At 39.3% G+C, this 15,755-nt stretch overlaps 1 protein-coding gene across 3 annotated transcripts in view; it reads left to right on the top strand.

The window, feature by feature from the left end:
• The window catches only part of FSTL5 (follistatin like 5), a 2,922,734-nt gene that overhangs the window by 2,619,215 nt on the left and 287,764 nt on the right, over positions 1-15,755 (top strand). For all 3 annotated transcript variants that reach the window (XR_011205485.1, XM_069243741.1, XM_069243729.1), the window contains one exon: positions 9,286-9,410. Coding sequence is in view for 2 of the 3 variants with exons in the window: in XM_069243741.1 (XP_069099842.1) it covers positions 9,286-9,410 (125 nt within the window). In the remaining variant the exon portion in view is untranslated. The remainder of the gene's footprint in view (positions 1-9,285; positions 9,411-15,755) is intronic.

Raw genomic sequence — 15,755 nt, 5'->3', positions numbered from 1 at the left:
AATATAATTCTTCAACTTCCAAAATACCTTCAGAGCTTGTGGAACAGGCTTTTCACGAGGGCAGTCTTTCTTTATAAATTCTTTCACTTTCTGTAATTCCTCATCTTCCATAAAACTCTATTTTCATGCCTCTTTGGTAAAATTATAACCATGAAAAGTTAATACATCAGAAGTAGACTTGATGGAATAATCAGGTAATCTAGACAATCAATCCACAACACAATTAGTAGATACTTGAATATGAATGGCTGTAAAATTGTATTCATATATTTGAGCTAAATTCCTAATCAAGCGTGAAGATGCCCTTCCTATACCATTGCTGTTGAGTAAGGCTTACAAAGGTTTGTGATCAGTCTTAACTGTAAATTCTCTACCCCAAAGGTATGTTTTGAAATGTTTCACAGCCCATGTACATGCTAATGCCTCCCTTTATATGGTGGAGTGTTTAACATCCAATGAGGATAAAGGTATTGATGCAAAGACTACAGTAGTTGCTGTCATGTGACCTTTCTGAGTTAGCATAGCCCCCAGACCTTCAGAACGGGCATCCACATACACATGGCAACTTTTGATTAAAGAGAAACAATGGTGAAGCCAAAATAATGGATTTCTTAATTATCCTTGATGTTCCTTTAACCATGTGAACTTCACTCCTTTATTGAGAACATTTCTGAGTGGAAGCCCTAAATGGTAAAACGTATACATAAATTGTGAATAAAATTCACATGATCACAAAAAGGATCTTAATTGATCTTTGTCAGAGGGAACACTCATTCTTTCAATTGCGTGTAACATAAAAGAGTTGGGAGAAATACCTTCTGATGAAATAGTGTGTCCCAAGTATTCAACTTTCTGAGTTAGAAATGTACATGTTTCCATCTGTACCGTCAAACTCTTATCTTGCAAGACTTTTAGTACTTTAGCTAAATGTTGATTATAAGATTCTATAGAATCAGCAAAGAATAAAGATATCATCCTGGAATGCCATGACCGCATCCATGTTTTTGAATAGAGTAAACATCAACTTTTGAAACACAGATGTGTCCCGAATCCAATCCAAATGGCATGTGTTGTATCTAAAGACTCCATCAGGGGTTATAAATGTGGTGAGATGTCTGCACTCTTCAGCTAAAATCATCTGACAGTATGCAGATTTGAGGTCCAAGGAAAGTAAAATATTTTGAGCCACTTAATTGCGCAAATAATTATTGTATTTTTAGCAAGGGGTAGCAGTCAATAATTATTTTTTTGTTTAACGATCTCAAATCTGCATCCAATCTGAGTGAGCCACTCTTTTTCTTAACCAAAGCAATGGGAAGAACCCATTCAGAGGAGTCCACAGGTTCAATCACACCTTCATCCAACAATTGTTTAAGTAACAAACTGAAATCTTTTCTCACGCTAAGGAGAATATCTCTTAACTTGTGTGTCACTGGAAAAAACTATTTGTTTTACTTGATCATGTGAGAAAATTCTTTAACCATACCCAATTCCTTTTTTTAAACATTTTTGTATTATGTAATGGTCCTCTCAATACCTTCCACTATAGCCATTTAGTACACTGGAACTTCAGAGAAAGGATCCAAAATAATACCAAGATTACCCAGATGTCTCCATCCTAAAACATGTTGGCCTTTATCCACCACATAGATCTTTCCTAAAATTGTCAGACTATCGTATGAGATAGAAGCCACAAAAAATTCTAACTTATTTATGCAAGTTTTACTGTATCCATATACTTTGTCAATGTTCCTTGAAGAAAACTTCAGATACAATGGAAAATAGCGAACCAGAATCCACAAGCATGAAAGTGTTAACACCTTCTATATGAGCTTCACATCTGAGAGGTACTGAAAATTGCTCATCTACTCAGGTAGAAGGAACATCATAGCAATCTGTGTTCTCCACACCAACCATCAGAATTACATTTTCATTCTCCTGAGTGACTTGTTCTTGAGATTTATCATCTTCAATCAAGATTACTCTACCTTGATTTCTGCAAACTGAAGAAAAATGTCCTGTTTTGCGACACTTAAAGTAATCCTTTGAAATAGCAAGACATTTAGCTTTAACATGTATGGCAGATCCACATCTGAAACATTTGCTTTTGTTGCACACCAACTTATTGACCACTTTACTGCATTTATTCTTGTTGAAACCTTGAACAACTGCCACCTCCATATGATTATCTTCATCATCGTTCAATAACCTACACAAACATGTAAATCTTTCTATACCTTTAGACACTTCAATAACTTCCTTCAACAAGGAATTTTTGTGGCCCAACAGTTGCTCTTGAATCTTTTTGTTATAGCAGTGCATAATCACTTGGTCACAGATATACTGTTCATCAAGAGAACCAAATTCGTATGTGGCAGCCACAATGCAAAGCACAGCCACATACGCTTCAATAGGCTCAGAAGCAAGTGGATGACGTGAATAAAAATGTAAACGTTCCATCATAATATTCTTTTCAACAGTATAATGTAGTTTTAACCTATCAACAGCTTCAGTAAATACATCGTAATCAATTTCTGCAAACCCTGCAGGTGCTTTGTGAGTTGGCAAATGGTCAAATATTTCTTGTGGCTCAGTTCCAATGGAATTTATTAAAAGTTTTTTTTTTCCTGGCTGCTGAAAATGACTCAGCATCAATAGCAATCATGAAGACCAAACCATATGCTCCATTTCATAGCCACATCACCAGGACTTTGTTGTAATGGTGGGGGTGGGTTACAACATTGTTGGATTTTGAGTTATAGTGTAAATACAACAGTAAACAGAAATCTGGTACCTGCTGATGTCACACCAGTAATTGTTTGAAAATAATGAAAATAAATATCTAGAGAAATTCTCAAAATGCCTAACAGTTTCTTTTACTCAGCTCATGTTTTACAGTAACGCGCAGTGTGAGAGTGAAAGCGTAACTGATTGATAGATAAAGCGGGAGTTAGTAGCTGCTTAAAATATGGTGACACGTAATGCATATACTCACCGGGTGGTTTGCAGCATGAATAGGAGTACTTTGACCATCAACATGGCTGCACGTAGCTGATATAGGTGCTGGGTGGTTGGCAGCTAATAATCTGCAGTAGGTGGCAGCGACATTCCTAGAAACACTGATGGCACTGAAACAATTACCAGTTCCCACACTTGGGATTTTCACGTGTGACAGCGGCATGGAAAACTGCAGTGAAGAAGGTCAGAGGTGCTTGGTGCTTAGTGCTGCAATTGTCAGATAGCTTCTCTTGGAGCAGACCATGGACAGCTCCTCAATTGTGATGACGGGCGCGGCTGGGGATGGTCAAAATCGTTACCAAAATGTAGTAATGACTGGCGGAAGCAGGTAAGGATCAAAACAGCATTTATTATCATAAAATTCCAAGCAGCAGAGGGCATGACCATCAGGTACGGAGGTCAAAGCTACATTTCTGTGACATTACCAAAACATGCATTCTCTGTAGAATGTAAGAACAGTTACTTAAAATGGAGGCTCGTGCAAGCAGAAATTCGAACAATAACAATTACCTAACAATTACATAACTAGAACACCACTCAATGCCTCAAATTACACTAAACACACAAAGAGAAAAGGATTATCCTTATGCCACTGGAATTTTCAGTGCAAAACCATTCTCACATGGGTTTTGAGGAATTCATTGATTTTGTGTTAGCATTTTAGCGCATGCTGTTTAGATTTCCAACATGTTAAATATATCAATTCCTGGCAAGGAGGTAAATCTGCCATAGGTTTGATTATCGCCAGTGAAATTACTTCCTTGTATTAAGGTATGAGTGGAAATAATTCTACATAACCCTGCTATTGGTGCATTTACCGTATTCATCAGAAATTCGGCTTTTCATTACTCCATCTCTAAATCTAGTTGGCTAAGCCCCCTGAATTATTTACAGCTCGTAACTGTAAAAGTGATGAGTTTTTGCCCTTAACCATTGTACACAAATGACTTCTCTAAGACTTGTAGGTTTTCTGCAACAACAAGTTCATGTGTCCCTTTTTGTGCTGTCAGTAAAGCAGGAGAGATTCTGTGTTTCTTGGCAAAGATGTTAGAGCTAGTGTGTGTTAAATAGAAAATAAATGATAATGACATGTTGTTGTATAGCTATTTTAGCCATATAAGCTAACTAGGCCTGCCGCTGTGCACTTTAACCCTGTTGCATTTTATTCAGCATTGCTTTATTTCTCTAGCAATAGCAATATTTAATTTTATTTATCTCGTACTTTCACCTAGGAAAGCATTACATTCTTAGTAGGACATTAATTTCACTTTGTGCTTTCTCCATCGCTACTGTCAGATAGGGTTGCCAAACAATGTGATATGCAGTGTCTCTAACATTCACAGAAAACACACACTCATACATGGGGACTATTTCTTAGAACATCAGCTGTTTTATTATAACAACACCCCTTTGTCCCAGACACGTTGGATGGAGAGTCCAGCCAGATGACCACAACTGCACACTGATTGCTGACTGCTTCGCTGCAGCTACTTGCCGGACCCCTGATCCATATGGGGACGGTGTCTCTCTAGACTCCTTCTTCCAAGTATGAGGGATGATGTACCCCCAGGGGGGAAACCCAAAGGGCAGATTAGGCTTATTATGCTGTGCTCAGACATAGTTTAGGTAGGAGGAATATATACATCACTCCTAGTCACAGTATGGTAGGGCTAATCTTGTGTTTTACCCTGTTGGTCACCTGATTGCTTTTATTGTGTTTTATCATCCTAGTTATTGCCATACATGCCCTTTTATCTAAAATGCAGTTATTTCAATACATCCTTACTGAACCATATTCTGCCTCTGTTATCTTTGCCTGTATGACACCCATTGGTAACTGAGACAAAAGGAATGAGATCTGATTGACCACAATTCCCCAGATGAGTCTTTCTTCTCATACGCCCAGTTGCCACAATCATCTCGGCCGGAGATGAGGTGCTGCTTCTTAGCTGGAGAACCCAGATTAAACCAACAGGCATCATGTGGTGTGGAACCCTGCTTAGTTGCCACAATCCATGTGATCCTGTCTCCCAAATCCAGTAGCCTCATTACCATAATGAGAACCTACGCAGCAATGTAGTCCGAGGTAGGGATAGTGGTGACGGATTTAGTGCAAAAAAAATCCTAAAACCATAGTACTTATTTGCTGTGTGACCTATGCATGGTGGAAAATTAATGTTATGATTGTATAGATGGCCTTGGAGATAGTAAGTGATGCACCCTATTTCTGCATTACACTGCTGAGACACATATATTGAATTAAGGTCAGGTTACCCCCTGTTCAAGCAAGGAGCCTCACTCTAGTCAGGGTAAAAGAGAATCACCCTCAGCTAGCCCCTGCTTATCATCTTGGTAGCTTGGCAGAGCAATAGGCTTAACTTCAGAGAGCTAGATGTAAAGTATTTGTACCAGCACACACAGTAAGTTAATGAAAACACTACAAAATTACACAACACCATTTTAGAAAAATAGGAAATATTTATTTAAACAAAACAAGACCAAAACGACAAAAATCCGACATACACAAGTCAAGTTATGAATTTTTAAAGATTAAACTCAAAAATAGCGCTTAGAAACACAAAATGCTTTGATGAGGTGTTAACACGGCGTCGTGACGGAGTCGTTCCCAATAATCCAACACCAGCGGTGCCGGACACGGAGTCGCGTAGACCCCCAAGTACAGTACATTTTGTGAAGAGTGAAAACAAGTCGATGCGCGAAGTCAGGGATCGCGGTGTCTGTGCGAAACGTTGAATCCGCGCATTTTGAGTGGCGTCGGTCACAAAGTGGTGCGGCGACTTCCACGGAGTCGCGGACTTCAGCGTGCTGCAGCAGCATCAGGCCTGCGAAGGTCGTCTCGTTCCAGCGAAGATCACAGAGTCTGTTGCAGGCGGCGTCACCGGATTCAACAGCGGCGCCGGTCCGAAGTCGTCCGAAGTCGATTTCCTTGGATTTCCACCAGCTTTCCTTTCAAGGGCCCAGGGACTGGATAGGGCACCACTTGTCAGAGCAGGAATCTCTCCAGCGACTCCAGGTGCTGGCCGAGAGAAGTCTTTGCTGTCCCTGAGACTTCAAACAACAGGAGGCAAGCTCTAAATCAAGCCCTTGGAGATTTCTTCACAAGATGGAAGGCATACAAAGTCCAGTCTTTGCCCTCTTACTCTGGCAGAAGCAGCAACTGCAGTATAGCTCCACAAAACACAGTCACAGGCAGGGCAGCACTTCTCCTCAACTCCTCAGCTCTTCACCAGGCAGAGGTTCCTCTTGATGTCCAGAAGTGATCTAAAGTCTGTGGTTTTGGGTGCCCTTCTTATACTCAATTTCTCCTTTGAAGTAGGCCTACTTCAAAGTAAAGTTTCTTTTGAATGTGAAATCCTGCCTTTCCCAGGCCAGGCCCCAGACACTCACCAGGGGGTCAGAGACTGCATTGTGTGAGGACAGGTACAGACCTTTTCAGGTGTAAGTGACCACTCCTCCCATCCCTCCTTGCACAGATGGCTCATCAGGAAATGCAGACAACCCTCTAGCTCCCTTTGTGACACTGTCTAGTGTGAGGTGCAACCAGCCAAACTGTCAAACTGACCCAGGCAGGGAATCCACAAACAGGCAGAGTCACAGAAATGGTATAAGCAAGAAAATGCTCACTTTCTAAAAGTGCCATTTTCAAACATACAATCTTACAATCAACTTTACTAAAAGATGTATTTTTAAATTGTGAGCTCAGAGACCCCAAACTCCACATGTCCATCTGCTCCCAAAGGGAATCTACACTTTAATCAGATTTAAAGGTAGCCCCCATGTTAACCTATGAGAGGGACAGGCCTTGCAACATATATATATATTTTTTTAGCAATATTTCACTGCCATGACATATAAAACACATTACTATATGTCCTACCTTAACCATACACTGCACCCTGCCCTTGGGGCTACCTAGGGCCTACCTTAGGGGTGTCTGACATGTAAGAAAGGGAAGGTTTAGGCCTGGCAAGTGGGTACACTTACCAAGTCGAATTTACAGTTAAAACTGCACACACAGACACTGCAATAGCAGGTCTGAGACATGATTACAGAGCTACTTATATGGGTGGCACAACCAGTGCTGCAGGCCCACTAGTAGCATTTGATTTACAGGCCCTGGCACCTGTAGTACACTTTACTAGGGACTTACTAGTAAATCAAATATGCCAATCATGGATAAACCAATTACATACAATTTACACAGAGAGCATATACACTTTAGCACTGGTTAGCAGTGTTAAAGTGCTCAGAGTTCAAAAGCCAACAGCAACAGGTCAGAAGAAATAGGAGGCAGGAGGCAAAACGATTGGGGATGACCCTGCATAAGCAACAAAAGTCCACCAATTAGCATTATTGATCATCTCCTTGGTCAGAAGTGCTACAGTAGCACAGCCATTTCAGTCACAGAGGATTGCACTGAATCTTCAAACATACAAGTGTGTAACTGTTGCTCTTCCCACATTTGTACTGAACATGATATGATTCTTGAAAATAGCAGCATATTCATGGATTCCCCTCTCAATTACCTTATTACATATCACTAAGGAGCTGATTAACAAACGTTTTTGAAAGGCTGGCTACCTATATACCATAGATTTACATCTGTGCTGATGTGAACAGGCATCCTCCATTTTTCGCTCAATGTTTTATTTGAATTACAGTGATCGCAACCTGTCCTCTATCTACTTTTGTTTTGAAGCTAAGTTTAATTTCTGCAAAAAGTAACTCAGGCAATTTTTGTGATCATGCACATTCATTATAAGACACAAACAAGTAAACAACAACTCATTGAAGTCAGTTTATATTGGGAACTCTGTAAACATTACCCTTAGATGCATCTACTACCCCCAAAAACTATTTCATAGTGTCACTTCTCAGGACTTGGACTATATGGCTGAAGGGTGCTAACCCCTCAAGATTACTAGTTAGGGAGACATATGTATGGTAACTCTAATTGTAGTGTTCCCTCTGGGATTAAAATGTCATTTTCTTATTTTAAAAAAGGAACATTTGAAGGAAACCTTCAAGACAAAGTAAAAAATGGCAGGGCTGTAACTGCTGTATAGATGATTTAGGTGTGTGTTCTACCTATGTATAGCTAGAATGTCACAAGGTGGATATGTGGTGAAAGAGTATCAATGAGATGTGTAAAAATACATTTAAAACCATGCATGAAAAAGACCTGTGAATAGCTGTAGACGATGGCAGCTGTGCCCATATAAGCTAAACCATTTTTAAGTATCAGTTTCAGACAGCTTTAGCTGTCTAATTGTACACCTATAGTTTTGAATACCTATACCTAGAGAGGACTTTGGGTCAGCCCCTTGTTCACCATTCAATGGATTTGTTATCTAGCTCAAGTCTCAGCTCTTCGTTCAATGGCTTTCCTCCCTATTCTTGCATTTGTCCTATCACAGAGTATTCTGGTGTCACATTATCCAGGCTAGATGCATTGTATTCTCCCACTGCTAACTTGGAGGGACCCTTTTATTTGGCTTTCAGCACTCCATGAGAATGTGTGTCTTTCTCAGTCTCTCTTTATCTATATTTATTCACATCCCCACCCTCGGGCGCTTCCCATTTTCCATTTCTTTTCTTCCAATGCCCTTGCCCCCAGGTGTGCTTAACTGACTCCCCTCATGTCCTCCATCCCACTTCCTACTTTCATTTATTTCTTTTTACAAGGGTTTGACAGTTGCAAGGTGCTACTGGACCATTTCCATCCTCTTTTTCCTTTGTGTGTTTTTTACTTTTAATATCCTGTTCCAAAAGGGAAGTCGACCATGACAAATTAAAAATTCCAAAACGGTTGTGCTTGCGTCATGAAGCATTGTGAGATGGCCTGCCGTGCTTCTGTATGTATTTGCATACACTGTGATACATTGGTGGCCATTCTGGCATCAGTTAATGCCAATTTAAGAAAACACTGGTGAAACCAAAAGCTGGATCTTTGTGTGCTAACACCTTTTGGCATTGGCAGTGCTTGCTTACCTCCCTTTGCAGATATCCCAAATCTCACAAACTACATAACCGGTCATTTTTAGAGATCAGTTAAACTTCACCATGGAAAAGTTAAAGTCTGCAGTTCAAATACAATCATGTTGGTCATGTTGGCCACAAAGCGTCTGTGAAATTATGTCAACTGAACCCGCATTTATTCTGCGGAAAATATGAGTACATTCCACGGCGCCTTCGAAAAGCTATGTCTTTTTGGAGAAATAATAAATGTTATTTTTTGTCATGCAGGTGATAACCCAAGCTAGTGGTACTGCTTCACATCACACCATCCACACCCAGCCTGTGGGAAACCAGTTTGACAGGGTGGACGACTTCTTCATTCCCAGTACAACACTCATCATTAATCATATCCGGTAAGTTGCATCAAGAAAGCCCCCTCTTTCCCCTCTACGCCTGCAAGTCGTGTTTGTTCACGGGAAGGGATGTCACGTTTAAAAAGAGAACACTTTGCCCTTGTGCTAATGAGAATTTTATTGATCGCTGTTTCCCCCTTCCTAGACTTGAAAACACACATTGTGAGTGACACGAATGGATTTGAGAGTGAATTTAATTGCTCGTTTCAATTAGGGTAAATATCGAGTTGGTTGATTCTGTTTGATCTTGGATTCTTATTTAACTTGAGTTTACACCATACTGTGGAAGATTCTAGCAGCATTAACGTATACGACTGAGGGCAGGCAGGTTATTCTTCTGCCAATTGTATGTTTTGTTGAACAAGCAACTTGTCACATTAGGATGTCGTAAAGCCGCTGTACTTTTGATTTGCACTACCATGTTCAGAGAACTAAACTCCAATGTCTTCATGGAGTCTGAATATTCCTGTAAGCGGTGCAAAGGCTTTATTCAGAAACAAAAGATGTTTGAAAAGCCTTCCTCTCCTATTTGGCGACGATATTCTCTGCACACCTCATAATGCATGAGTGTTTTTTTATGAGCAATTACACGTTCTGTTTGTACAGAACTACTTAGCATGCGGTTGCTTTTTTTGTACGCTGATGTGCGATTCTTGTTACCAATTAACTCCGAAAGTATTTAATTCATTAATTGTATCCCCAACTTCATCCTCTTAACTAACTAAACGCGCACAAAGTTGTACATTGGTGAAAAAGCCAAGTTTGAGCATCAAGAGGTGTGAAAAATATGGCGATGCCAATAAGTACTGAAACGTGCACGACTCCTAACTGGTGCAAAGCTTTATCGTTTGGAACAGTTTCAAACTGTGCCCTGTGCAGCACATTTAGTCCATGTCAGCCTTGAAGAGCAACCACTGCTTCTGTCTGAAATATTTTTTCCATTTTAACTCAAAATAATGGATAATGTTGTTGCTTAGGGTCTAATGTGCCAGTCCCATAAATAAATACGGCATGCGCAATTTGCACAAAGGCTAGTTTGCAAATGGGAATGCAATTTGTGACATCCGTAGTAATAGATGCCTCGTAAATTAGCCAGTTGTGAGGGGTCGTAACATGATCCGTCTTATGAATAGTAATTATGAAGGTTGCAATGTTCCACCCTCTGTGTCTGGCTGTGAATTGTGGGCTGCAGTCCTGCAACGGACAGCAGATCTCCGTCTCTGCATTTTATCTCCATAACAGAAAGACTTTTTTTAATGGAGTCAGTGTGCAGTAAAGAACCAGGTGTAGTTTTAACGAATATTTCTCATTTAGGAATACATGGGGGGAGCTGGTAGTGGTCTTATTGCAAGTCAGTTACTACCACAATTCGGGGGCTGGTAACTAATCACTGGTTGTGACTGCATTTACAGTAGCAAATCATTGATGCATTGCTTTCCAATTTGTATATAGGAGTGGGACATTTCTTTCATTTACCCTCCTATTTGCGATTTCTAAAGGATTGTAAAACCCTTTCACGAAGCTTATAGAAGGACTTTTGTATGTTGTGAAAAGCCTTTTGCGATAACGAATGCCATTAATTTGCTAAACATAGGTTGGCAACCACATAAGGACTTTGCATATGTACCCTAGAGTTCATAAATATCATATCTTATATAGCAAATTAGGTGAAGGTTTATCTTTATTATTTGTGATAATGTATTGCAAATGTTGTTGGGATTCGCCCATTTTTGTACATTTGATCCCAAATGGAAGTTTGAACATTGGATATCTTTGGGTATGATTCTCGAACAGACGAATATGATAAATGTCCTGTTATAAGACTACCAAGAAACCTCTCAGCGTCTGTTATTTTTTCAATCAAAATGACATATCTCGTTTTCTGCCGTGCAGTTATTAGGTCCACGTTCTAGAAAATACACATAACAAAATGTAGTCTATTCTTGTAAACAATGACTCTAAGATTATTTTAAAAAAAATACCAGCTGTATTAGTTAGATAGCGGCCAATTAATGAAAATACTAATGGAAACCCCAAAGCTCAAACAATCTCTGAACAACACTAGTTCCCTATGAAAATAACTAACACACACAAATTACTTTTGCAAGTACAATAGATTAATTTTGCCACCTTCTTGAAAGATTCTTGAAAGATTATTGAAAGCTCTGAGTTTTGGTAAAAAAAGACAATGCCTTTATAACAAACAATAGTTAAGGTAAGGTATGCCAAAGAATCATCACATTGTGGGAAAGGGGATAAGAAAAACTATCTTTGATCCTTGCTTACAGGTATGCCCAAATACATTGTTCTCAGACAAACACATGTAGAACCAAATTCCACACAACTCCTTCCTCGCAACTGAAAGAAGTAAATAAAACATAGGATCAGAGACACTAATCAAAAGTATAGGCATTGTCACATAGGTATGTTAATACCACCCTGTCCCGGACAATAAATGTTTTCCCAGCTCTGGAACTATATCCCCCCCAACTCCTTGAAACCAGAATCAGAGGAACAGACAATGTCAACTTGGCAATTCCACACTCTTCGCCTGCGAGTCTAGCTGCATTCTTAAGACCGTGGGCTAATTTGAAAGCTCCTTTTCAAGCCTTGTGTCTGCAGAACTTGAACCAATACACTCCTCTTCAAAAGCTACTGTTTTGACAGTCTTCTACTCCTCAAAGTTTTTGTCAAACAGTTTAGTCATGGCTTACCCTGTATTTCTCATTGGCTCACCGTTTGCATACATTTATCTTGTATTTTTCTCACAACCCGGGCTTTGATGCTGGGATCCATTTGCAAATAACCCACAATGGCACTGTCTGGAGGTGCATTTGGTGCCAATCTGTAGTTTTCTATAATTCTTCCTACTATTTACTCTTTGCATTGCCCAGTGCCGATGGCCAGTCTACACACTCCTTAATAGTTTAGTTAAATATTTACCCCATACTGTTGGCCTCTAAATGGTATAATGATTGTGTTGTCAACATGTCTATTAATCTTCAGAAATTCACTTATCTCTGGCAGAGTTTAATCATCACTTCCTGAATCTGACAACTACCTTTGCAATCTACTTAAACTGCCACAAAGCATGCTCATGGGAATCAGTGGTTTACCTTCACACAGATAAGTTTCTCCCAATAAGAAGTCCTAAATATCAAATCATACCTTTACCACAGGAGAGTAGCCAACTCTATAGGACTAACTGTTGGTATGACTAGTGTTAGCATTTTTCAAATTCAAACTGGTGGAATCATTATCTCTTACAGAATTTAAGGTATGTTCAACTCTTTGCCATGTCAATTACCTCTCTTAAGAGCTAATTACCCTTTAGTTAGACCTCCTCTTTAACTTCCAATGTTCTGTTAGGCAGTATGTACATATGTATGTTTATCATGCTCACTCGTAATCTACAATTTGAAGTCTTGTTTGGGGGGACAGGTGTCACCTTATGCTGACTGACCCTCTATACACTTCTTCATACTGAAACTGTTTCTTTTCAGCATTACACACAACCCCACACATATATCTTAAAATATTGAGACCTTTCGCTTGCAAATCACCTTCAGTGGAATCATAAGGTGTTCAAATACTGTACACCTTCGGAGACCAAATTTTAGTTTTTTTCCTTTATATATTTTCAAACATTGGGACAAACTCTGCCACACCGTACCACAGCAGGTTTTATTCCAAGGTGTCTTCTAAGAAAAGAGACACCTAGGTAAAACATGATAACATAAAGGTATTGGTGTGCATTGCAAGCTTCCTTAAAAATTCACATAATGTTAACAAAACAACAAAAACTAACAATGCACAACAAAACACAAACACAGAGTCAGAAGAAATAACACACCCACCCATTTAAATAAAGAGAAAGTGCGACAATTTATAAACTCTTCTAAACTACAAAGAAAAAAGACCCTAAAAAAACAAAAGACTACTAGATATCTGTTACGTGTCTCTGTAACTTAGTACGCTTATTGACAAAACCACACCACACAAATGGGGATAGAAACCTGCAGTGGTCACAAACCATATCACTCCAATCCAAGGCCTGAATAATTTCCACATAGCTGAAAGATAAATTCCCCCACTCTCTGGAAAAAAGAGTTAAAAGCATTTCAGCAGATTACCGCAACTAGTACATTTCAACTGCACAACTGCATCCATGACCACCAACAGAGAACAAGCACTTTTTGTTGATACCGGCCTGGTTCACTTTACCAGCACATCAAGATGAGTTGCAAACATAAGTACATAAACATTGTGCAGCTTGTTTAACCTGTTTTAAGGTAGTTTCCTCATCCATTTATGAGATGAGATGTTGTCTATCCACCATTGCTAGGTCAACAGCATTGCTCAATCTTTGTTTGGTCAAGGTTTGATGACTCTTGACCTATACATATCACAGTAGGTATGTCTCATGTCAGGACACTGACCTTGTGAATGCCTTGTTCAAGCATTCAATACACAGAAACACAACGGTAGTGACAATACCAGACTGAGGCACATTTCAATTTCGAAACTGAGAGGCAAGGTCCAGACTATAATTGGCAGTAGAATGCTGCCGTTTGTGTAAATAAGCAGGCAATGCCTACCGCTTGTTGGACATTGTTTGTAAATGTACCTCTTAGGTCCTTCTAAAAGGCCCAGCAAACTTTACTTCACTGACTTGATTCTAGTCTTGCCTGGCATGGAAGTCCCCCAACAACCAAAGGAGTCAGGGAGAATATTCAGTACCTTGAAGCTGCTAGAGCGCTGCTGGGACACCAGAAAGAAGTTTTTACTCTCCTGTTCTGGGTTCAACAACCACCAGTGCGCAGGTGAGACACCATCACTTTTCTCACCTATGGAGATCATCTGAATCTTTGGACTTGGTGACAGAGGTAGTAGTCAGAAACATCCAATCACAAATCAATGACATTATACCATAACATATTCTGTACACTATAAACTATTTAACTCTAAATGCAACTGCAAACCAAATAGTTTCAAAGCTTTATTACAATCCCCAAATCAACGTCACATACATTGTGTGCAAAACTAAGTTATAAACATACATAAAAACCATAGGCTGACAGAAACGTTCGAAAAGATTCAACCTGCTCAACATCAGTACTGTTAGACACTCCAAAAGAATTATGTAGATTAGAAACAATATAATATGAACATTATTACCAGAATTCAAAGCAGATAATGATGACATCAGTACATAATTAAAATACAGTTTTAACAATTTAATTTCAGAGCTTGGCCATTCCTGACACTAATCAGAAATGGGACTTGCATGTGTGGGAACACGCCAACACATGCGGACAAAAGCAAAAATAAAAGAAGACAAAAATAATTTGGAAAACAACTAACTAGAATAACTCACTACAACAATATGCTGGTGTAAGTCACTAGGCTAAAGGGAAACAAGCCACATTTAGTTATACCTCTCCTCATGGGACAGCATACAGTGTTGATTCATCAGGATGGAGCTGTCAACGTCTTCTAGCGTCAGTTGATAGCAGCATCAAGATGGTGCAGAACACAAGCTGCACATAGGACACATTTGCAGTTCAAAATTAGTTGGCCTTATTAGTGCTGAACCACATAACAGAATAAGACAGTTAAAACTATAATGAGAAAACTCATTAGGGAACTTAATGAATAAAAGAATGTGAGAGAGCAGACTTAAGCAGACATAAACTGACTAGAAGGAGATCTCAAGACAGACTGACTTCAAGCAGGCTCAGAAGGGAACTAAGTTCAATTCCAATGTGCTTCACTAATTAAAATAATAACCAAGATCTATTTGTTTGGTCCTTCAGATGGGCACATACTGGGTGTCAGATTCAGCATCCAATCACTGTAGATGGCACCACCAAGTTTGCAACTTTCAGAAAAATTCTTGGCAAAAGTGTGCTGTCATCTTCCTCCGGTTCCAGGATTCTGCCAAAATATTACATTTTCTAATGATTTGCAACTTATAGTTATTTTCACATGATCGACAGTAAACTAACTAAAATACTTTCACATGAGTAAAGTAGTTTCTCGCTCCATTCGACAACTAGAACAAATATTGTTACATTATTGCATCTGATACATGTCTCTTCTCGTGGAATTCAATAGAGCATTCAACGTTACATTAGCAGCCTAGGGAAAGAATTCAGGTCAGAGAGTACAGAATAAACAAATAAAATGTTCCATGACTGCTTGCAAAATGAATCTTGAGGCCTAGTCAAGTTAAGAAACCTAAATGCACAGTAATACATTTAATGTATTAATAAAACATATTGCGCACCCATATATTCAAATCAAATATATAAAGCAAATTATGTTTTTTCAAGCATTATTCAT

Source organism: Pleurodeles waltl, chromosome 1_2 (assembly GCF_031143425.1).
Source record: "Pleurodeles waltl isolate 20211129_DDA chromosome 1_2, aPleWal1.hap1.20221129, whole genome shotgun sequence".
NCBI lineage: Eukaryota > Metazoa > Chordata > Amphibia > Caudata > Salamandridae > Pleurodeles > Pleurodeles waltl.
Note: the sequence above shows the minus strand (reverse complement) of the source record. Positions and strands in the feature narration are given on the sequence as shown.